At 39.7% G+C, this 24,554-nt stretch overlaps 1 protein-coding gene across 2 annotated transcripts; it reads right to left on the bottom strand.

Annotated features, from left to right (window-relative positions):
- Positions 1–724: 724 nt before the first annotated feature.
- Positions 725–22,827, bottom strand: mapk14b (mitogen-activated protein kinase 14b). Of its 2 annotated transcripts, none has more exons than XM_044180082.1 (12): positions 22,361–22,827; positions 14,588–14,717; positions 11,697–11,755; positions 10,614–10,725; positions 8,917–8,946; positions 8,601–8,648; positions 7,310–7,424; positions 6,512–6,583; positions 4,677–4,756; positions 3,545–3,623; positions 3,092–3,265; positions 725–2,955 (listed from the first exon to the last, which is right to left on the bottom strand). In XM_044180082.1, the coding sequence occupies exons 1-12, from the start codon at positions 22,477–22,479 to the stop codon at positions 2,888–2,890; spliced, it is 1,086 nt and encodes a 361-aa protein (XP_044036017.1). In that variant the 5' UTR covers positions 22,480–22,827; the 3' UTR covers positions 725–2,887. The 2 variants fall into 2 exon arrangements, with proteins under 2 accessions (XP_044036017.1, XP_044036007.1); XM_044180072.1 differs by lacking the exon at positions 4,677–4,756 and adding an exon at positions 4,102–4,181 and having other exon boundaries at positions 22,361–22,824.
- Between the last annotated feature and the right edge of the window lie 1,727 nt (positions 22,828–24,554).

Below are 24,554 nucleotides of genomic sequence, written 5' to 3' on the forward strand. Positions count from 1 at the left end.
AATTCCTATTAAAGTATGTTGTCATGCAGATAAAATTAAAATGAAAGAGAGCCCTGTCCCAGAAACAACTAAAGTCAAAATTTTGACTTGCTAACTCAAAATGATGATATCCTGTAGTTAGTAAATCTCTTGACACATAATTTTGACTCAAACTGTAAAACACTCGCATTAATCTGTGAGGAGCATTACATCGTGAAGGAGCCTCCATGTAATTCCCCAGAACACATGACTCAGAGATGATATGTTTCATGTAAAGCTGGTGAAACATTTTGAGGACACAAACTGACTTCTTATCAGTTTTCTTATTCGTTTACTTTACTCATTTATTTACCCTTTCACTGGCTGGGTAAACATTCAACTGACCTCTACCTGACAATTACACTTAACTTGGTTAGTGTTGTATTAATATATAATTAACCTTGAGGATTGGGATTCTGCTTGTGTTTATGCATGCAAGTACCCATGCTTGTGTGCCGAGTGTTTTTAATCTGTAAAGTGAGCAGAGACTAAATTAGATGATTTTGTACTATAAATAAACTGAAAGTTTAAGTTTTAGCTAGATTAATCTTTATTTCTGTTTTGCTTCACCTTCTTTCCCTACAGGTTTGGTCACTCTACCCACTGGCAGAGGTTTTGCTCTGCCAGTGGGTAGGATGTGCTGTGCTGCCGCCAGGTGGTGGAATACTGACAGCTAAAACTCACCACAACATACTGTACACTGTTACAGGTTTGAAAAATAGTAGCCTTTATTTTCGAATGGTGGTATTTACAGGTGGCGTGGTGTGCTGTCTTGGTACATGTGGTAAAGAACATAGTAAAAACATATGAACACATCTCAGGCAAAGAAAGCATAACCAATAACCAAATTAACTACTGACATTGGGAAATGGACAAGATAAATAATCTAATTTATGCAGTAGCTTTAAAAACTACAAAGAATGAGGCTTCAGCATTGCCCTTCAGCATCCAGTGAGTAAACGTACACTCTTTCCCACAAACATGTGCCCTGCTAAATTATTCAAATATATAGTTCTAGCATTACTCAAAAAACAAAATATTACAGAATCACAGAATAACATCAAATCTTGATTTAACACACAAAGAATAAAATAATACATTAGAAAAAGCACTACATGAAAACAAGCTGTTGCAAATGAAATAGTGAAGACACTGGTATTGTTTGGATGACATTAGCCAGAGCAACTGTGGATAGAGCTTGTATGTCAAATGTAATCCGACTTCTAAAATGGTTCACATAGAAAAATAAAAACATTTGGTCAAATGTTTGTAGCACACTTCAGAACTAGGAGTCTACTGTTAGTGGTTTGTATGACAATACAAAATGTTGACGTACTTGTAATACATGTTTTGCTTTGATTTCTGGATATGTTTTCTATTGAAAGTTGTTTAAAATAGGATACTTTTGGAGGGCAGTACCTCAGGGAACACAATAAGATAAATACATGTTCAAGAACTGCTTTAAACCCAGAAAAAGCCCTGAAAAAATTTAACTGAAAACAAGCTGAGTTTATCAAACTGATTTAAACCTATATGGTTGCCCATCTTAATAACATTGTTGGCTCTGATACACAAGCTGTAACTGCAGTCACTGCGGCTTAACTGATGTTTGAGATTATTGATGACACATTTGGTTTCTGATACAGTAAGCTCTCCATAAATAATAAAAAGAACCTTAAATTCTGACAAATAATATTCTCTTTTACATCGATATACAAACAACATAACAAAATATCATAAATACGGGGCAGACTGGTGCCACCAACATTCAAGAAACATTAATAGTACTGTGTTTTATAAATGCAATATGATTAAAGTACACTGTCAGTTGGTGTTGTGGTGGGAAACATCACATTTCAACAAACTAATAAGCCAAATCTGGCTTTTTCATGCGTAAGTGGTACTGTAGGTTGTGTTAATGTTGACTTAAACATTCTTCTTCAGAAGTGCTAAAAGCAGAATTCATATGGAGGAAAGTTGTGGAAAGTAAATGTTAAGTAGGTGAAACTGATACATAAGCCAAGTCCCCATACTTTCTAAACTCATATTTTGGTTTAAAAAAAAAACAAACAAAAAAAAACACTGTAAGCCTGGAAATCCAACAGTAAGAAATATGAAGCCTTGAATTTGCCATGTAGAGGTGAATATTTTACATATTTTTAGCCTATCCTATACATACTTGTATTAAATTACATATTTTTATATGCAACTTTAGTCTAAACTCTAGTAATAAAATTCATACTGACAAAGGGGTCGGCTGAGGTGTGACTCAGCAATTATGACTATTACATAAATATGGTAACTGGTTTGACTGAAGTACTTATGTACAAATACTGTTGTCATATTTACACAGTTCTATATGATATGATAGAAATAACATTTCATTTTAATGTATGGAGGAAAGAAACTTTTAGAGACATCGCAGTTTGAAACTTTTCAATCCAACTTTTTTCCTATAATAATTACTGCTAAGTAGTACAATTTTATAAAATACACATTAGCTTTTCAACTTCTCTAACTGGCTTTAAGATACTGACATGTAGTTTCTAGTTTTCTGAACCAAATAGGGGATCAACATAAACAATAAATGTCTGAGGTAAAAACTCACTAAAAACATGTGGTGAATTAAAGTCTGCCTCAGCACGTTGGGATGCAGACTAACAAAAACAGCAAAGTGGGGGACGGAAGGAACAGGATGCCAAGTTTTTTCCCTGATATCGCAACGTCCCCCGGAGATGAATGACCGCAGGCACTTGAATGTCATGGCTGTGTGCGTGTGTGAGGAAAGTGGAGGATAGTCACATGAGACTGATAGTCCTGAAAGAGTGTTTCTTGGAAAACAAAAGATGGAAGAAAAGGTGCCTCCTCCTCATGATTCCATCTCGTCCCCGTCGAACGATGGCGGCTCAAAGCTGACTACCTCCTCATAGGTTAACCCTGAGAGACAATAAATAGTGTGTGAGGTTATTTACAAATTATTTCTGAACTAATCTGTTGGATACACAACTTGCATCTACCTATTTTTTCCCCCCCCAGCAGTTCAAGTTCAGGCATCCACAATGTGCCAACTTACTCTTCCATTCCTCAATTTCCAGCTCACGGCTTTCGAAGCTCTGGTCGTAAGGCTCTGCTTCAGGCTCGTCGTCTGGGTCATGGTACTGGGCAAAGTACGGGTGGGCCAGAGCCTCAGATGCTGTGATCCGTTTGTCTGTATCAAGCACCAGCATTTTCTCCAGCAAGTCCACCGCTTGAACACATCAACGAGACAACAATGATGAATATGTGAAAAGCAAAGAGAGAGCAACGCAAAAAACATCCATTCAAACCTTTATATATAATGTGACATTACAGGATAGATGTTAAAACGTATTACATAGGCGTGGGCAGTATTTTTCCAGAGTGAATGATTTAAATTGGACAAACATGCACACCAATAAAGGATAACCCTGACCAAAAAAGACTATGATTCCACTAGGGGAGCCAGGAGTCATGTCAGCCATTGCATTATGCTGAAAAGGAAACTTACCAAGAGGGTTGGCACCAATAAACACATCAGCAAAGTTCCTCTTGGGCATGTGGGGAAGTGAGTTGATGTAGTTCCTCGCCTGTGAGAAAGGATGAACAAAACAACAAAACTGTAAAAGATCCTACAGAAAAACAGTGGCAAGTTACAGCTTAAAATACGAAATCTTTTGAAACTTAACATTGATTTACTAAAGTCACCTGGTGCAAACATTATTATTATTATTGTACATCCTTGCAGTAAGGCATGCTTCAAGCACTGTAATTAGACACCAAATCACACGCATTACACAAACATTGTGCCCTAATTTTCCATCATAATACACTGGCAAAGCACTCTAGGAAGCCTTGCTGAGACAAGCACGGTGAGTCAGAGAGGAAACAGGGAGTGAGTAGAGTGAGAGCAGAAGCTGATACGCAGACAATGCAAACAGTAAGAAATACTTAAAAACAACATCAGGTATAATGGTATCTATCTGTAACCAGGACTGTGGGTAACAGCTTGTGCCCTGACACCGGCTGGGGGAAGAGCCGGGGGAAGGGGGAAGGCGGAGGTCTCACCTCATGGCTGGGCATCCTGCTTATGAGGGAGGCCGGGGGCGTCCCAGTCAGGCGCATTATCTGCTGCAGCTGGTTTATATCTATAGCTTCCGAGTCAAGGGGCATCATAACATGAAGGTCAGCATGTCAAAGAACATGGTGTGATTAGGATAGTGTGTGTATGGAGGGGTGGAAAGGGAAGAACACACACACACACACACACACACACACACACACACACACAGGGTGTGGGTGAAGAGGATGTAAGAGGGAGTAAGACAGTTTCTGAGCTTTGATATAGCAACCCTCCCCTGACTATAACCTAGAATTCAATTTTAAATTATTTACAGAGATCTATGCAACCCAGTGCTGCACTGGGCCTCTTCCTTTGTCATATACAGAGATGGCGCTAAAGTGCAAATAAAGCCATTAAGAAAACACACAATTTCAGGGCAACACAGGTGCAGCTTAGAAGTAGTAGTAGCAATACAAAGTAGTAGACTGTCTATCTCTTGCCAGGGCAACACAGAGGCCACACAAACACAGGCGGGAGGGGCAGTGCAACAGAGCTGGGCGAGATGGTACTTTACACTCACAGACTCCGAAGAAATTTTCATCAAGAGCTCAGGCCCTGGGGTTCCGACGAGCATCATAATAAGCTTCAACTGATCAATGTCTACCACACTCACATGAAGGAAAACAGGACGGATGGAGGGTGTTGGATAAGGAGAGATGGGTGAGAGGTAAAACAGTCAAAGCTGTCATCTGTGTCTGAAAATGTTCTTTCATTCAAAAGTTAAAAACAAAAAACAAAACAAAAATCAGCACAGGTATTAACAACTTAAGTGTGTACTGTGTCATACAATGTGATGCATAATCATAGTTACTGATCACAACATTGGATGTTGAAAGAACAAGAATCCAAAACTCCCAAATACATAACCACTATATCATTGCTTTTTCCTCATAGCATGCCACGCAATATTAGGTACTTCTGCAAGATGCAAGCAAGTAGGGCTGCAGCTAATGATTGCTTTCATTATCTATCTGCTTATTATTTTAATTTTTAGCATTTGGACCATAAAATGTCAACAAATAGTGAAAAAAACGCTCATCACTAATCCCAAAACCTCAACATATATAATCTACAAATGATATAAAACAGTAAGTCCTTGCACTAGACCTGAGAATGTTTTGCAATTTTGCTCGAAAATCACACTTAACTGATTTCCAAAATGGTTGCAGATTAATTTTCTGCTGATGGACTAGTCGATTAAAATCGACTCAGTTTACACAAGCGAGACATAGCAGAAATGTAAGCAAACCGCATGCTAAAGTGCATTTTTAAAGTCACTGAACTGCTCACTGAGAGACTTAAGAGATTTGGTGATACTGATGATCTACTATACCAAAACAGAACCAGATAAAGTCCATGTAGCTTTTCTATTATTTAAATGTCAAAATGTCAGCAATCATTAGTAAAATTAATATAGGTGTGTTTTTCACCCTTGGTTGTCTTTACATCAATACTAAAAAGGCACAAATACTGTCCATAGCTCCTGCACACTGTACGTTTAGTTAAAATGTGCAGAAGCATATAAGATGCAGGATCTCATTTTGGACCTTTTGCTTTGTTTATCAGATTTCCTCCCACCTGTAGCCTCTATACACATGTGCAAAGATCACCTTTCAGTGAGACAGGCAAAATGAGAGAGACTTGGTGAGAGGGCGCATATTCAAAACACACACGCACTGGGCATGCAGTGAAGGAGTGAATGGCTCGATCGATCATTTAGATCAGGAATCACAAACGCATTACACAACAGCAAGCCTGTGCTTTTGATCTTTAACAGGGCCGTGACCTCAGTAGTGCATGCCAACTTCTGAATTTGAAGGTGTGTGTGTGTCCTAATTACACTTCTGCGTCTTCCCGTGTGTTTTTGTATTAAAACATTGTTATGTTCTGCTGCTGTGCATGGGAAGCTCTGTGGGAAGGAAACAGGAAGGTGTACTGTATCGTGGAGATGCAGCGGAGACAACAGTGGGCAGCGCTGAGTCACAGACCACAGGGGATTCGAACTCCTATCACACATGCATGCACATGCTCATACATACACAAACACACACAAGCTTCTTCGACTATTCTGGCATGCAGCTCACAAAATTCAATACCCTGCTATGCTTTAGTCAGCTTGAAGTAGGTAACATTGTGTGTGCATTTGAAACAATGTGGTGCTAGCAACAAAGCAATAGTTTGTGTGAGAGCCTTGACTGCAGGAAACAATAAATCTCATGCAACTAATCTGTAAATCTAAATGTAAGTATATACACAAAAGAACAGTATGCATCCATCTACTACCTCTTCGAAATGTACCAAAGACCTACAGTACAGGTTTATTTTTGCATGGCGATGACAGCGGTGGAAGGATACGGTCTGTGCCAGGGAAGAGCGTCTGTCCAGTAAGTAGTTCAGCCATGATGCAGCCCACCGACCAGATATCCACTATTACATGTAATGAAGAAAAACATGCAGCATAGTGAATACTTAAAGATATGATAAAACGTGTCTGTTTCATATTCAGTACCAGTTACATTACATTTCTTTCATTAGATAGTCACTTTGTCTAAAGTGACTTTTTTCCTCCCAAGCTGAAGCTTTTCAAAAGCATATTGCAGACCAATAAGGCTGCCCATGGGGCGTCGTTGTCGAGCTGCGACTTCTGTTTTTGTCACTACATCTGGTTAATTTTCAATGTTGTTCTGTGCTGTACACCTGCTGCGAAACCACTCTAAAAAGATTGAGCTGAACTCCTTTGTTTTATTCAAAAATCTCTGGATTTAAATTTAGTCCACAAGATAAAAGAAACCAGAAATTGCTGGTGAAAAAAAAAACAAAAAAAAAACAACATGCTACACTTGCTATTCGGAAGTATTATATTCTACAAATTATGAAGTGGAGCAGTCTATTAACAGTGCCTTATAACTGTTGGCACAGCAAAAGGCCTTGACATCAAGTTGAATCCACCAACAAATTGGTGGCCTAGTTTCTCTATAGTCGCCCTCATCACTTCTTGTGTAATAAATTCTTAAGATGCTACAGAAAAAACAATTTCTGGTGGAATTAAACACACAGATGACAGCAAGCCATTTCAACTGTATGAAATTCCACATTATGTTATATTACATTTAATTGCAGCCTAAAACATTATGATTAAATCTGTGTGTGTACCCGTCATGTTGTAGTGCATCCAGTTGAGCATGATCTCTGGAGCTCGGTACCACCGGGTGGCTACGTAGCCCGTCATTTCATCATCTGTGTGGCGTGCCAAACCAAAGTCCAGGATCTGAGGGATAAAGTGATTTGTTTTGTAGGAGAGTAAGAAAGAGTAAGATGAGGAAAAAACGTGCATGGTTGAACATCCTCCACTCCACAAGATCATCTACAGTGGTGTGAAAAAGCGTTTGCCCCCTTCCTGATTTCTTATCTTTTTTGCATGCTTGTCACACTTAAATGTTTCAGATCAAACAAATTTAAATATATTAGTCAAAAATAACACAAGTAAACACAAAATGCAGTTTTTAAATGAAGGTTGTTATCATTATTAAGGGAAAACAAAATCCAAACCTACATGGCCCTGTGTGAAAAAGTAATTGCCCCCTAAAGAGACTGGGCAAAAAAAACAAAAAAAAAAACAGCCCCAGACCATCACACTACCACCACCATATTTTACTGCTGGTATGAAGTTCTTTTTCTGAAATGCGGTGTTACTTTTACGCCAGATGTAATGGGACACACACCTTCCAAAAAGTTCAATATTGTCTCGTCAGTCTTCAGAGTATTTTCCCAAAAGTCATCAAGATGTTTTCTGGCAAAAATGAGACGAGCCTTAATGTTCTTTTTGCTCAGCAGTGGTTTTCGTCTTGGAACTCAGCCATGCAGGCCATTTTTGCCCAGTCTCTTTCTTATGGTGGAGTCATGAACACTGACCTTAACAGAGGCAAGTGAGGCCTGCAGTTCTTTGGATGATGTTGTGGGGTCTCTGAATGGCTGAAGAACAAAATGAAGACTTTGGAGTGGCCTAGTCAAAGTCCTGACCTGAATCCTATTGAGATGCTGTGGCATGACCTTAAAAAGGCAGTTCATGCTCGAAAACCCTCCAATGTGGCTGAATTACAACAATCCTGCAAAGATGAGTGGGCCAAAATTCCTCCACAGCGCTGTAAAAGATTCATTGCAAGTTATCGCAAAAGCTTCATTGCAGTTGTTGCTGCTAAGGGTGGCCCAACCAGTTATTAGGTTTAGGGGGCAATCACTTTTTCACACAGGACCATTTGGATTTTGTTTTCCCTTAATAATAACAACCTTCATTTAAAAACTGCATTTTGTGTTTACTTGTGTGATCTTGCAAAGGGATGCACATGCAAAAAAAATAAGAAATCAGGAAGGGGGCAAACACTTTTTCACACCACTGTAGGTGATCATATATGGTGAACCTTGTTTCAAGTTGACTATTTCTTACCTTGAGCTCACAGTCTTCATTCACAGCCAGATTACTGGGCTTCAAGTCCTGAAGAGAAAAGGGGCCAGAAGGAAAAGTCAAGACAGGATACAGAAGCAACAGAGAGGCATCCTGCTATCCGTCTTTCCCTGTTTATGTTAATGTTAATGTAAACATCATATAGGATAGCTGATGTGGTAGTCATCGTTTTGGCCTTCTGATAATGAGTAAGATGGTTAAAGGGACTTTATCAGCATAAGACATAGATTCTCTTGTTCAGAGAATACATCAGACTTCAGAAGAGTATATAAGGACATTAAACAGAGTCATAACTTACTCTGTGTATGATATCTGCAGAATGGATGTACTGTGGGGGAAAAGAAAACCACGATGATTAAATGTACATTACACTCAATTTCCGCACAGCACAACTGAAAGTGTATATCCATTGTTTCCTGTGTTTGTGTAACCATAATAATCAATAACAACAACAACTTCATTTATACAGCACCTTTAAAAGTTTAAGAGCACCTTTAAGAGTTTACAAAGTGCTTTGACAGACAAGGCAAAGCAGAAACAGGATACCCAGAAGGCAATACAACAGCAGAAAGCCAAAACAGAAATGCCAAACAAACCAAAACAAAATTCAGGTAAAATTAAGACAAGAAGACAAGATAAAAACATGACAAGAGAAATAACAACAAATGGAAACAATAGAAGCAATAAATAAAAAGATGACATCACATAAAAGCAAGTCTATAAAGATGAGTTTTAAGAAGTGATTTAAAAGAAGTCACTGATTCTGCGAGCCTTATCTCCTCAGGCAGGTCGTTCCACAGCCGAGGGGCCCTGATGGCAAAAGCGCGGTCACCTTTAGATTTAAGCCTTGACTTAGGAGCAGCCAGAAGGGCCCCACCTGAGGATCAAAGGCTGCGAGCTGGCTCATAAGGGGTTAATATTTCCATGATGTAGCTTGGGGCCAGACCCACACGTGCTTTAAAAGTGATCAGTAAAAGCTTAAAATCAATTCTAAAAACGAACAGGGAGCCAATGGAGAGAAGCCAGGATTGGGGTGATGTGATGTTGTCTGTTAAAACCAGTGAGAAGCCGAGCTGCTGCATTCTGAAGCAGTTGGAGGCGAGAGAGTGACTTTTGGTTTATGCCAGAAAGGAGGAGAGCTACAGTAGTGAAGTCGAGAGAAGATGAATGCGTGAATTACTTTTTCGAGGTCAGAGTGTGAGAGCATTGGTTTGATTCTCGAGATAGTTCTTATTCGAAGGAAGCAGGACTGGACAACTTTTTTGATCTGTGTTTTAAAGCTTAGATCAGAATCAAATAGTACACCCAAAGTTCTGCACTTTGGTCTTGCACTTGCACTCTCCCCCCGTCAGCTGCTAAAAGGAGGTAATTGGTTACTTTGAGGAGGGCAGTTTCTGTGGTATGTAAAGCTCTAAAACCTGACTGAAACTTGATGAGATGTTATTACAACACATAAAAGCTGTGTGTGCTATATTTTAAATTAAATCTACATTTGAAATCTAAAGTAAAAGCAGGGTAGCAGGGTATGGACATTTTTCTCAAAAAATAGCAAAGCTTGTATATGCCATTTCACCAGGTTTTTGTTTTACACATATTGCCGAGTACAGTAATAAAAGACTGCATATAACAATAAAAATGATCAATGCAGAAATCGAGTTAAAACAATTAAAAAGGGGGTTCAGCAAGTCAACCAACCACGGTGACGAACATCAAGTATTGTGTCAAAGTTTAAGAGCACCATAACGTCAACAGGTTACAGAAAAACTAAGAGGCAGTTTCTTACTAAATCTCCAGTATGTTTCCACATCAACTCAACCAAATGGGGAAAAAAAGAGAAAAGAATATTTAGTATTTTCAATATACTGACAAAGGAGGAGTTAGTACCTTAACTTAAGACCGTTTCAGATCTGTTTAGTAAAACAGCCAACTGATCAACAGGGAATAAGACACCAGTATTGAACTGGATTCTTGTGTTACGCTGGGAGCTTCACTGACCTTTAAGCCTCTGAGAATCTGGTAGATGAGGAACTGGACGTGGTCATCTGTCAGCTTCTGACACTTGACGATGTTGTTGAGGTCTGCACCCATTAGGTGGGTCACCAAGTACCTACAAATTATACAGTACTGTCAGTCAGATGTGTCTGCATGTCCGTCGTTGTCTTCTGCAGCTTTCTTTAATTCATTTTCATTGGGTTTTTTTTTAAGTTATTACTTATTGTGTTGTTATAGTTTATGAAGTGCTTTGTAACTTTATTGAGAAGAAAAAGTTATTAAAATAATTGCATTGCTATTGGCAATAATGACTTTACATTGAGTTCATTTACAAGTTGCTTGCATTACTATTCTGTGTAACTTTGCCTATATTAAAGAAAAGCCAGTGGCTCATGCATAATTCATACACCGAGAGAATGGGAAAAAACTGATATGACGAGTGGGAAAAGGAAAATGGCCTGATTATTTCGCTTACCTTTTCTTGATATGGGATGTTTATATAGCCAACAGATAAGCTGAAGAAGGCCAATTATGGAAGAAGTGTATATGTGAAGTCAACAAGAGACCAGTTATTGTCTGGCCTGTGAACATGTGCATGCATGTGCTTCTCTTGCATTTCAATAGAAGGATGGATTTCTCTCTTTATTACAGGTCACATGAAAGAAGTGTCACATCTTTATCATGCAACTTCAGCGCTGGGTGTCCGCGTTTGTGCATAGCGTGATCTCACATTTCCACAAATGAAGCCACGCCATGCAGAGAATTCAAGGACACTTTGAGTATTCTGTTCACATACACACAAACACTGTAACCCCAGAGACTACCAGATGGCTGTTACCATGGACACTAGCTGTGATGTGTATAGCGCACGTGTCAACCCTACATTCACCTTGGTGAAACCCGCCACATGCTGGACTTGCATGAAATTATGAACTGCAAGATTATGATGCGTTTGTAACTAGTTTCGCTTTTGCGTTAATCTTGCAATGATCTGCTGATATGAAGGGTTTCATCATGACAGAAGGGAGGCAGAGACAGAGGAAAAATTAAACGACAGGAGTGAAGGGGTGAGTTAGTGTGACTTACACATCATTGAACTCCTCTAAGCTTGTCCCTGGTGTGAAAACGTCTAAGAGACCAATCACCTGAAGGCAAAAAGAGAGGTCAACTGTCAGAAAACATTGACAATTGTGACAAATGTATTTGTGTGTGACAGAGATTTGAAATGAATTTTTTTAAACATAGTTTCATTTTGTGTTTGATAAACAACCCTATGATACATATGAATATCAGCATGCATGTTTTTAAATGCAAATAACCCATTTTGTTTCCTTTTGACAAAGTGACAATCAACACAAGGTGTGACATTTCTGCCATTTCTTTAGAATTAAAGTACTTGACCTTTATATTATCCTGCTCTGCAACATCTGAAGTTTAATTTTATTTCGTCAAACAAGCAGGCAAGTCTTGCCTTGTTATTCCAGTTTCAAGGACTCATGCTAGCTTTTATGTATACTGACGTACAATTTGTTATCTTAGCGCTCTGTTTTGGTTACCAAGGGGTTTAATCACATAAATGGGGCTGATAACCACAACAGATATGATTTCAGAGGAAGTAGCAAAAAATATCTGGAAACGTTTGTGCATCACGCTAACAGGACAGGCACCAGTAGTGTCTTAATGATAAATAATAAAGTGTGAACAAAGGAAAATATGCTTGGCTAAAAGAAATGTATTATATTGGATTGAGTTACATTTAACTGGTTTCATGTGCTTGTTCCAACCTGCCAGTTGTTGTAAAATTTTGAGTTTTTGTTCATTAACATTACAACGGCTTTAGAGATTACACATGTTAAAGTGTCTTTCAATTGGTGAACATGCCATTTGCAATTTGCCATCTTTTTACTACAATGGATAAGTGAGTTTGTGACTGCATGACAGGAATACCAAAAAGTTATGTGTGAAAGCGACAAAGTACGATAGGCTGCATATACAGCATGTAACACTTGGATAATAATTACATGCACATAAAAGGTTTATTTTTATGAGTTTCCAGACATGAAAGGAGAAAAAAGAAAAAGAGAAAGAACAAGGACATAAAACATATTAAAGGATAATTACATTTGTGTCTGTGTATCTACAGTACATGTATATGCACACATTCATGCAGGCATGTTAGCACACTGGCAGAGAGCAACCCTGAATGCCAACCCTGCCCCCGCCCCCTAGAGAGAGACTGAGGTGGATAGGTATTGTAAAAACACAGAAGCAGCCTGCCCACACAGGGCACAAACTCACAACTGATTGGTGGGCCGGAGCCACAACAAACAGCTGATTGGTCCACCCAGGCTTTCCAAAAATCGAAACCCAGGGAGTCTCCTGGCAACAGCGTGAGCAAAACACAGTATCCCTCTCTATGTAAAGCATAGGTGGGTATTAAAACACTTTGATGATTTAAGAACAAAAAGCAGCTTTATGCAATTTTCCCCGTTATGATGAAACAGAACCTGGCAACAACATGCTCATTAATGATCACAAACGACAATATAACCTTTTAAATAAGCTGTCTGGACCACCACGCTCAGATAAAAACGGATGATATTTAGATTTTGTTATGCAAGTCTGTTTTTTTACTGCCATTTTTATACAATATTGACATCTTGCATTTAGCACAGTGATATAGGCCCTGATTCTGTATAATCCTAAATAATCCTGGTACCACATAAAACATGTTTTTCAAATAGATGCATGGAGGTATTTTACCAGTAGTACCAGTGCAGCATGCAACACTAATTCCCAAACTGCTTAACAAGAGTGTTCAAGCTGTTCCAGTAGTGAAATAAGGGCCCGTACACAAAACAGGATACAGGAAAAGCAATGTTGTGTGAAAGTGATGTAAAATAATGTTAATATGAAATTAAATTAACTTTCTAGAAATGGGCTGATGGGAAAAATCACCACAAGACCTGCTGTACTGTTGGTCTATAACTGCTGCTGGTGGCTATGAGACTTTCCATACTTCAAGCTGCAGTTTCTTTTTTCCTCTGTGCCTGCAGGTTGAGCATACTGGAGAAAGCACCAGTGCACCGTGTCACTCGTGGGTAAGCTGTCATAACAAGCTATTCTACCTATTACAATGGCCAACAGCAAACCATTGAGTGAAATCTTTACAATGCAAACTTCCCCCTTTTTCCCCTAAATAGACCCCAGCCCTAACAGAAACTTCTAGTCTTACTCACACCATTCACCAGTTGACTTGCTCCCACACAGCACAGAGAAACCTATCACTTGCACTTCAGCTTGAGAAACCATAACCACTGCTATTACATAACACAAGAGGATCCATGCTATTAGGTCAAAGTATTAGCTGGATGCACGCCAGCACACAGGAACTGTGTTACTCCGTGCGTTTCGTATGTGGGGTAAACTGTTTAAGTAAAGTGGCACGAATCAAAGTTGCTGCGGCAACAAAATGAGATGAAAGGGAAAAAATAAATAAATAAATAAAAAAGACACCACAGAAGGTGTGAGAATGGGACTGCTGTTGTAAACCCTGTTTGGTGACTCACTGCTCAACAAGCGCTGCAATACAACATGCTTTGATCACTCGCAGGAAAAACCTCTTGTGACAGGACATCACACCGACCACAGTTCCCCCCTTGCTTGAGCCCAGTGGGCCTGTGTGTGTGTGTGTGTGTGTTCACGCTGTCACACATAAACTAACACAACAAACCACTTTCCACTTCTGAATAGCCGTTGCTATTTTATAAATCCACCTATACCAACTCCTATCAACTGCAGTTGTTGTGGCATGGGCAGGAGGGCTGTTACAGTTAGCTGGAGGGAGTGTGTTAGGTCGCTTTACCACTCTGTTCCAGTCCTCAGATGTTAACAGAGTGGATGTCTGTTTATTGATGTATGCATGCACACATGGACGATTAAATAGTGACCCGAGTGACTCTAGGTAGGTGACTTACATTCTCGTGCTTCATGTGTTTGAGCAGCCGCAGCTCCCTGTAGGTTCTCTTTGCGTGGATGATGGACTGGAAGGGTCTGGACAACTTCTTCACTGCTACCTTCAGGCCTGTCTTTACATCATAGGATGAACTGAAAGATACACAAAACAGGTTTGAAACTTGTAAGACCTGAATTGTAAAACGTAAAAGGCATTACATCAGGCTAACAACAATTGTCATATCAAAACCTAAAGCATTTCCCTTGATTTAACTGAGAATGAGATGGTTCACTAGACTGTGTAGGCGGTTAAACCAGTAAACAAAGCAAATCATTGCATAACACAGAGCTCTTGGTTTCCCTTCTTATACTCTGCAGTCTAAGGCTGTATGAACATGACTGAAGGTGATGTCAAATATCAGCTGCATTGTGTACAACAACACAAGAGTGTGAAAGTCCATCAAGTGTTTACTGGAACAATAACAGGACAACATGTTGGTCAGTAAATATTTGCTTACAAAAAGCAGTGTTCAGACAGAGTTATTTTTTTTATATATTAATGTTGTTTACATGTTCCAGGGGGTAGTTGGTACTATAAATGTAACCTCAACTGCTGGCTACAACATGTCTGTTTGTAGAACCAATCCATAAAAACATTAGTGTAAGATTCTTATTTATTTATTTCAGTATTTCAAGAACATAACAATTGAGGTACTACAAAATATTTTATGAAACAGGAGCAAACAAACAAAAATTACACACACACACACACACACAAACTGTCTGTAATTAGCTATGTGACCCACTTTGCCCCTGGTGCCTAAATAACTGTTAGCATTGCAAGTATAAGCATATCTTAGTTAAGTTAACTCAGAATGCGCACCTGCCATGCTGGAGCTGAAATGAGTGTGCATGGCTGTGTTCGCTTCAGTCATCATTCATCCTTTCATTCATTATTTAACTCATTTCATTGCAATGGTGTAACAGAATACATCATTGTCACTGTGGAGCCAGTACAAAAAAACAAAAAGAAGGGGAAAAAAAACCCCAGGTGTGGCTAAAAAGAACATAGAAAAAGAAAGTGCAACATTAAAGCTGAGTGAAATGTGCTCTTGTTCTTTTGCCGTAAAATAAAAACCGATAATATATTCTAAGGATAGATATTAACCATCCTTTTTTTTCCAGGATATAGGATTGATCAAACCTATACACACTGTAAAAATCAAGACACTTGTGAGAGTGATAAAAGAGAGGCAGATGGGCCTTGGTTCCCCGAGAAGCGTGACACTGCTGCATTTCCTGTATGTGTCAGGGAACACAACCCAATTACAATAAACCACATTCCTTCCAGGTCAATCACTTCATCACAAATGGATGACTGCAAAATCAGTCGAAGAAAATAAATCTGTACACAGTTTGTGCTGGCAAGTATTGTTTCCTCTTATTGTGGTCTTACCATGTGGGGGGTGAAAATTTGAAATTGTTTTTCATGAAACTGCTTTTGCAAACCATCTCATACACCTCATGAACCCAGAGGACCTGCAGGGAGAAGTAAAAACTCATTCATATATTGGTGAAAGCTACTAAAACTACCTGTACTATCTGAACTACTGACCCAGTCTCCAGCTGCACTCGTTTACTTCAAGGCAATGTCAACACTAATGGTGACGGAAGGAGAGGAGTCATTTCATCTGGACATATTTCACAAACTGATGTGAACTGTTGACTTTTAACCGCACATGAATTCGGCATACCTGTGTTTTAGTGTATGAAGTGACCAATAGCAGCATTTGAAATAAATCTGCATGAGTGCACAAAGTAATGGTCCTGAGTGCCACGCATCCAAAATAAAAACATTAAGATAAGCAGTGTGTTTTTTCCAGTAAGTCAGAGATAATCTCCCACACCCAATGTACTCTATGTTCCAGGTTTCCAGAACAACTTGTATGTGTGTCACTTGTAAGGGAAAACCCATAGCCTACTTGGTAAACAGAGAGTATACCAAAGCTAAATGACAAAACAAAGACACACGCACACTGTCTTTAAAACTGCTGCTAATCTGCAGGACAAACAAGACGGGTCTAAGCATACACAATCCAGTTAGTCTGTAATAAATGGAAGTGCAATAACAAATGGCCATAAAAATGTGGGCTGTAAAAAAAGGAGCAGCATCATGAGACCGTGATCGCAGGGAAGGAGTGATCGTCAGCAAAATGTTGACTAACAGACAGAGTGAGCATTCAGGCAAATGTGTACTGTAAATGACTCGTTGATGACTTGTCTGTAGTAAGTGCTCTGTCCTTCCTCTTGCCATCACTTCACATTAGTTCAGAAATGAGGTTCAAAAGAGATTAAAGCAACAGAAGGATAAAGGCTATCGCAAAAAATAAAGTCATCAATTACCCACTCTTTGAGAAATAAACTTCGACACCAGAATTACAAAAGCTGGGATGCATTTCTTGTGCAGCTTTTAGTAAAATTAGCTGGTGCATTAATGATGTTTTTCTCTACCTTGTCCAATCTGCACATATGCATAACATGCCTTATCAGACATGTGGGCACATTTATGCTGACGAACATGACCGGCACTATAAAATCTTGGCACACACACTTTACGTGATTAGAATTTAAACAAGTGTTACCATTAGCATATCATTTTTAATACTACAATATACTGTATATCTCTGTCCTCTATTATGTCATATACCATCTGTAAAATGATGAGCATCTTGACTTTCACAAAACTCAGGAAATACCTTTTTTTTTAATCCTCTATACATCAAATTATCAATACTTTCAGCATTAAATCTGATGTTGGCACCATGTTGGAAGCATATACTCAACAGATGTTGAAGCGCAGCACTACAGGGAGAAAACATAACCAAAACATTGGTGTGCACGTTAAATGATGATTAATAAAAACACAACCTGTTTTACAAGCGTTTCACTGCTCAGCAACGTCATCCATACAAAAGTCAAACCAGAATGGAGACAATAACCCACCCTGCCTAACCCCTTTAGTGACACAATAGTCAAATGCAGCACTGAACCATCTAACCTGTATGGTCAGACAGAAACAACACACAAGAACCTTGAGTAGATATTCCTTCAGCACATATTTCAAACTGTTCATGACTTAGACCATTGAATTATAATATCTGACAATAATGTGACAATAGATGCACTTACCTGTGCTGTGCTTGCTTTTAACACAAACACCTGCAGGTATATATGCCTAATAGCTATTAAGACTTGTTTTTCAATCTGTTTATGGTTATGACAGGAACTAACAGACGTGAGATGACAGTCAGGTAGAACATTGTGGACTCAATATCACAAGTGGGGAGAAGCAGAACAAGCTTTTGATGACTACTTACTGTGCTTATGACCTCAGTGAAAGTGAGATGTTTACGCGGCAGTAGCAAAAATCTCTTTTCATAATCAAGCTTTAATTAAATTATCATAGGTCATATAAACAAACTCATTGTCCGATCTGCTCTGCTAACAGTGCTACTGATGAAAGTAAACCACTTGACTATCCCTCCTCCAGTTCAGACGCAGCAGTTAAGTCTTTTGAACAATACTTAATGAAGATTTTATGGAGACATTGATTGGTCGACAGGGTTTCACACATTTCCTCCATTTTATACAGCCTGAAATACTGTAATTTGCTAATTTCAATTGCAAAAGGTTGTATCTTTAGGTATCTCAGAACCCACGATGTCTGTATGCCAAGACATTTTGGGGCTCTAAACCCTGATCCACAACTTTAGACCTAAATGAATGGTTTTACTCTTCTGACATCACACACACATATTCAGTCATGTACCTCACATGACTGAATACTGGAGCTAAAGTCATGTAAAATTGCTGGTTTTAAACTTAAGCCTCCTGTTTGTTTAGAGAGCTAACAAGTCCGTGCATATTTCTCTGGTTAAAACCAAGTGCGTCAGCCAGAACTTGCCACAATATTGCAGCTTCCCGCCACATTAGCCTAATCATACAATCCTTTCTTAAATCAGCATAATATCTTGTGTGCAAAGATCAAGTAAAAAACCTGCTATGGGACATGAAAGCACGACAAACTGAAAATCAGTAGCAGTTTCAAATGTCAATGTGTTTTCAGAATGAGGGAACATCCTAAGAGCAATTACACATTAAGTTCCTATATGAGTTCCACATTCTGATTATCAATGCCTGCTTTTGATGATTTCTGTATTGCTTATAAAGAAAGGTATGTTGTTGTAGTGCCATGCAGTGATTATTTCCACTCTAAATTTGTATTATAATTATATTTTATCTAAAATATCCTTTAAAATGTTTATTAAAATGCTTAATAATGTTCGGCAACAAATGTTTTTACTGGTTGGTGCACATCTGGGAATTATTGTTATGATTTCATCAAAGCCTAAAATATTTAGATTTTTTTTTTGCCATAATTCACTTTCCTGTACGGAGCTGATAATGAGCAACCGATGTAATATGCATCCATGCCCCATGGGCCTGTATGGGTTTCGTGCTTGTTTCTGCTAAGCTGAGAAACCTAGACTGAATAACACAAGGCACTCCACAGACAGTTCATACTGGAATCCCAGCCAATAAACGCTTTCTTTCCACGCTAACCCTGGATCTCCTCCAAGTCTGACTTTTAAGAAATTGTACAAAGGTCCAAAATAAGGAGAAAGTGGTAGTGTTTTTTTCTTGTCTCTTTCAGTCGTGTATTTGACTGACAGGTTGATGAGGAAAATGATTTAAAAACCCACACAGTACATGCTTTCCGTATTGAAAACTTGGGAAGAATTCAAGCTGAGAGCCTGAGGAACGTCATGGCAGCAGCAACAAAGACTTTGCCGGCTGAGCGACAGAGTGTGTCAAGCTGACCAACAGCAGTGACATGCTGGAGTAGGTGCTGCGAGGTTATTTATACTTTTCAGATACCTTCTGAAGGATTTTAATGACACCCTGCTGTTTGGACCACTTGCAGAATTTATTGTAAGTTATAGTATTCAAAAGGCTTGTGACCGACCATATGATGTTTCAAAGAGATAGGCTGACTCCTTGCCCTCCTTGGGGATAGAGTTAAATACAGAGAAAAACACTGAGGAATTTCCTCAAAGGCAACTACAAAGCAGCTGCAGGTGACAGAAAGTATGATGCAGTTGGCCTATTTTTTTGTACAGGTGGGAATCTTTCGATTACGATTCTTGGTGTCACGATTCAATTCAGAATCGACTGACTGAATAAATAGAAAGCGGTGCACTATTTTCAGGCTCTTACTGCACTGAAATGCAATATGAAACACAACTGGCTAACTGTTCATGATGAAGGGTCACTTTCTGACCGAACAGGAAAACACAAAGAAAATTATGAGTGTGCACAACTGCAACAACTGCATTAATTTGGAAGCATGTCGCAGTCTTCTGTCTGCATGAGAATGATGAAAGTGTAATTTAATGACCAACATCACTGGATAAATGTTTTTTAGCAAAAACAGAAGTTGATGTGTGTGTTCTGGAGTCGTATGGAAGTATATAGATGACAACATCAGGGTTTTTTTCAACATTTAACTCTGCACAAGGAAAAAAAAAAAGTCAGCTTTTGAATATATTGCTCCTCTGTAAGGAGCGATTGGCAACCACATGACTATTTAGGACAACATGTGATTTACATATTTTATGCCTATATGCCTTATCATTTAGCCTATAATTTCAGTTTCGGGCGTGTGAATGTGCACTGTAGACTGAAGTTGTGCCAAATTCTGCCGATACAAATAATCCCCTTACCGTGGCCTAGTTTATTCATACCAGTATGTCGGAGTTGCATCATGCCTATTCTGAAAATGTTGCCATTCTGATTATAGCCACAGCCCTTAATAACTTTACTATTATGATTATCATTTTTTGCTTGATTAGTCAAAATCAGACTAGAAATAGCAGTTAACGTGAAGCTAACGTGGCCTCTATGATACACATATCGCTAGTAACTACTTCTAAATTAATCTGACTCAAAATTACTCTGCCATAATGGCTTAAAAACTAGAACACATTTATTGCGATTATAGTAATTTTAGTGTCAACGCATTTTGATTTCTAAGATAATACAGACACCAAATACAGCTATGTCTCCATCTGGTAGTTAAAAAACGTCAATGCCCCAACTGTTATTTTGAAAATAAAAAGGAAGGGTCTAATAGCATAACCCTTTGTGCTCAGGGGAATCTGACTACCAAAAGTGAAGTGCGAGGGGCTTGGATCATTATGAGCATGAGAATCACTATTGCTGCCTCAAATGTAGTTACGCAATTCCTCTTGCTGCACAAATCATCCGTTACGCTGACGATTCTGTCCTCCCTTGTGCAAAAATCGAATTCTAAAAATAAATAAAAAGTCTAACCCTTTTGTCGTCAATATACTTCCATACTGTACTTACGGTTCAGTTCCGCCTTTTTCGTTCTGTTGATATAACTTTATTAACAACATACAAAAATCGATTTTTTGCATTTGTGAACCGATTCACAATCGCAGAGGGTAAGAATCGTGATTCTTGTGTGAACCACCCATACTTTTTTGTACTTTTCTGTGGAGTACCAAGGCCAGACAGGAAGTTATTAATCACAGGGAATTTAATTAAGGGAAAATAATCCCACCTTTTGCATTTTAAGCACTTTGGGCCTGACATAAATGCATATTATTAGTACACCTCACAGTATCTAGTCTCACATAGAGTGCTATTATGAAGACACTGAATATATAAATGCCTTTCATGTACATTGGTAGCTGTATGCCCAGTGATTGTACAAAGTACAAAATAAGGTCATGGTTTACCCTTTATTCACCACTAATAACTAGGAGTGGGGAAAAAACCACACACACACACACACACACTCAGCAGTTGAAGGTGTGGTAATGGGGGTCAAATCTAACAGCAAAAGTAAGGTATGATGCCATCATGACTTTGTGATGACTAAAAGGCGTCACAGCTGAGACCACTACCTAACCTCGGGATTGTGAGTCATGGGTGTACCACAACGGGAGAATGGGTGACATCATTCTAGAGTCATCATCCTCTTCGGATGGGCTCCTATAGAAAGCTCTCACTGTGCACGAGGGGGCCTACTTTCTGAAAACCACGTGACCTTCTGGTACTCTGCAGGCTGCACCCGACTAGAAAATGCATAATGCATGCAATGTGCGGATGTGTAAAGTACCAGGTTGTACGTGCAGGACTACAATACTATTGTAGTGGAAGGCGATTATTTCGTGTTGGTTAACCCTCACTGTTTGATGAGCTCAGATCATCTCTCATGAGGAGGCACCACTTTGGCAGATGATGCAGGCATGCACATGCCACTGATCGGCCGTCTTCAGAAGAGAGATCTGATAAACGATTAAAAAACAGTTCGTCTGCACGTTTAGCACTGGCATCTAGCTAAACTTGATCCTGGAGGTGCCAGTGTGCTTACAGGAAATTAGAGGTACATGCAGGTGTTTACAGGGCAAGAGTAAGTTAGACAGCAAAATAAAAATGTGCACAAAAACAAAAATAATCCCCACCCGCCGAAGAAATGCGCCACCCCGAAGCGTGCACGATGTGCAATCAATTCATAACAGCCAAAGTCTGAAAATGTAAACAAACGGCACAACTAATTCCCTTTTCTTCCACTGGCACCCTTTTCAGATTGATAAGCAGCCCGTGGGGAGGTAACTCTGACGGGCCTCTGTGGGTGGTGGGAACCCGTTTGGCCGTTGTGCAATCGTGCTGTGTGCTCCCGATAGCGCTCTGCAACAACTGCTTACCATACGGATCCGTAAGCACCGGAGCCGACGGGAGATAAGTTCTGGTAACGCTCCGGGACCTCCCACACGGTTTTGTTGAGCTCCTGTCGGTAGAAAGTGGGTCTCTCCTTCTGCGACATTCCTGCGGATTTACCAGCCGCGCAGCGACAAAACAAGCCAGCGGAAACTTCTGCCCTCTCTCCTCTCCTCCCCGTGTGGCACGACGTGGTGTGGTGCTGCTCCCTGACAAAACTCACAACTGAGACGGTCCTGAATCGCACAAAACTTCAGCCGCCCAGTCGTGCAAATTCGATGCAGCTGTGCAAAAGAAAAATCCCCACCTCTCCGTGCACGTCGGGGCGCTTGGAGGCAACTTCCTCTTCAAAACGCGTTCGGGTCAGGAAGCTCTGTCTGGACTAGCTTTCACTCAATATTTCGCCCCGTTCTGGTCTCGCTTTGCTGGGGCGCGCGGAAACGTGAACGCGTACGTCGTATCGTCACTGCGCGCTACCGGTAATAATTATTTTCTCGCGAGAACTGGGTTGCTATTGGGAAACCAGGGGATATCCCGTCCCTACTGTGCACACGTTGGAATCTCCCTCTGACAGTCCCTGAACATGTTGTACCTGTTGAAATGTGCCTCAGATCTAATGACGTAACAGCAGTTTACTCGTTTGGTGAAGGTATCTGACTGGAAACGAATCACGTCATGACAAAACAATGCAGCATTAATACAGAAACTACTACTAAATCACAATTATGTAATTAAGATTTTTTTAAACTTACCAACAGATTCTCTTTAATACCAAAGTTTAAAAAAAAATCTATAAATAAAAAATATAATTGATTGCGCAAGTACCATTATTCACCCATTTATTATGGCACACACGTAAATATGACAAGTGCCATCATTTGTTTTTATTAGCTGCATAATTAGTTGAATGGAAATCACCTGCATGTAACTGAACTGTGACAAGGAACTGTGGGTTGATTACATTGTTAGGTCCAACGGCTGATTAGTCAATTTGTAAGATCATATTGTGTTGTGTGATAAAAGAGTATCAACAAGAATGAAAGGAAAGGTGTTCAAGACGGTGGTGAGACCAGCGATGTTGTACAGCTTAAAGACAGTGGCACTGAAGAAAAGACAAGAGGCAGAGCTGGAGGTAGCAGAGCTTAAGATGTTGAGGTTCTCTTTGGGAGTGACGAGGACGGACAGGATCAGGAATGAGTACATCAGAGGCACAGCTCATGTTAGATGTTTCAGAGATAAAGTCAGAGAGGCCAGATTGAGGTGGTTTGGACATGTTCAGAGGAGAGACTGTGAATATATTGGTAGAAGGATGCTGAGGCTGGAGCTGCCAGGCAGGAGGTCTAGAGGAAGACCAAAGAGGAGATTTATGGATGTAGTGAGAGAGGACATGAAGTTAATTGGTGTGAGTGAAGAGGATGCAGAGGACAGGGTTAGATGGAGGCACATGATTCGCTGTGGCGACCCCTGAAAGGGAACAGCCGAAAGGAAAAGAGAGAAAGATATGGACAAATGAACAAAAACAGGCCTTTTTCATGGAAGAGATTTTGATGTCACAGTAGACAAAAGCACAGGTGTAAAGACTAAAAATGAATGATGGCTGAATTCCATTTAGCTGCTTCTATTTCAAGGTCGGGGTATTGTGCTTACTTGGACATGAGTATAACGGAGCCATCGTTAATGACATTTACACCTGTGCTTTTCCTACAGTGATGAGTCAAATGTCTGTTGTGAAAAAGGTCTATCCTGATGAATGACATTGAAAGTACCAGTCAGGGATACAAGACAATTTCCAAGTACAGTGAGGTAAATCATAAACAATAGAAATATGGCAGTTTTAAATCTGCTGAGAGCAGGTTGTCCTCAAACACTGAGGGTGTTTGTGACAAGGGCACTAGTGTCAGAAGCCACCAAGAGGCTTATGGCAAGTGTAAAGGAGGTACAGGGTTCACTGGGTGAGATGGGAGACACTGCATACAAACACTGTTGCCTAGATGCTTTTCCAGTTGCAGTGTGTTGGTAACGAACTTAGATGACATCTCAAAAATGATTTGACCAAAATATTTTTGACCATTATACTACATGCTGTGTTTGGTGGAAGTCCCAACACTGAACATGCAGAAATACAAGATGCATGGTGGAGACGGCCTTCTGCTGTGGGGATTTCTCTGGAGTTTCTCTGCA

The sequence above is a fragment of the Siniperca chuatsi genome, linkage group LG2, assembly GCF_020085105.1.
Source record: "Siniperca chuatsi isolate FFG_IHB_CAS linkage group LG2, ASM2008510v1, whole genome shotgun sequence".
NCBI lineage: Eukaryota > Metazoa > Chordata > Actinopteri > Centrarchiformes > Sinipercidae > Siniperca > Siniperca chuatsi.

What these genes read in the sequence shown, in the direction of transcription:
- mapk14b (XM_044180082.1), bottom strand. Translation starts at nt 22,479, where the DNA reads ATGTCGCAGAAGGAGAGACCCACTTTCTACCGACAGGAGCTCAACAAA. An exon ending in GCTCTTCCCTGGCACAGACC is followed by an intron (nt 4,757 to 6,511) that starts GTATCCTTCCAC and finishes TGAGTGTGGTAG; the next exon opens with ACATTGATCAGTTGAAGCTT. An exon ending in TGAAAATTTCTTCGGAGTCT is followed by an intron (nt 3,624 to 4,676) that starts GTGAGTGTAAAG and finishes CCTTTCTCACAG; the next exon opens with GCGAGGAACTACATCAACTC.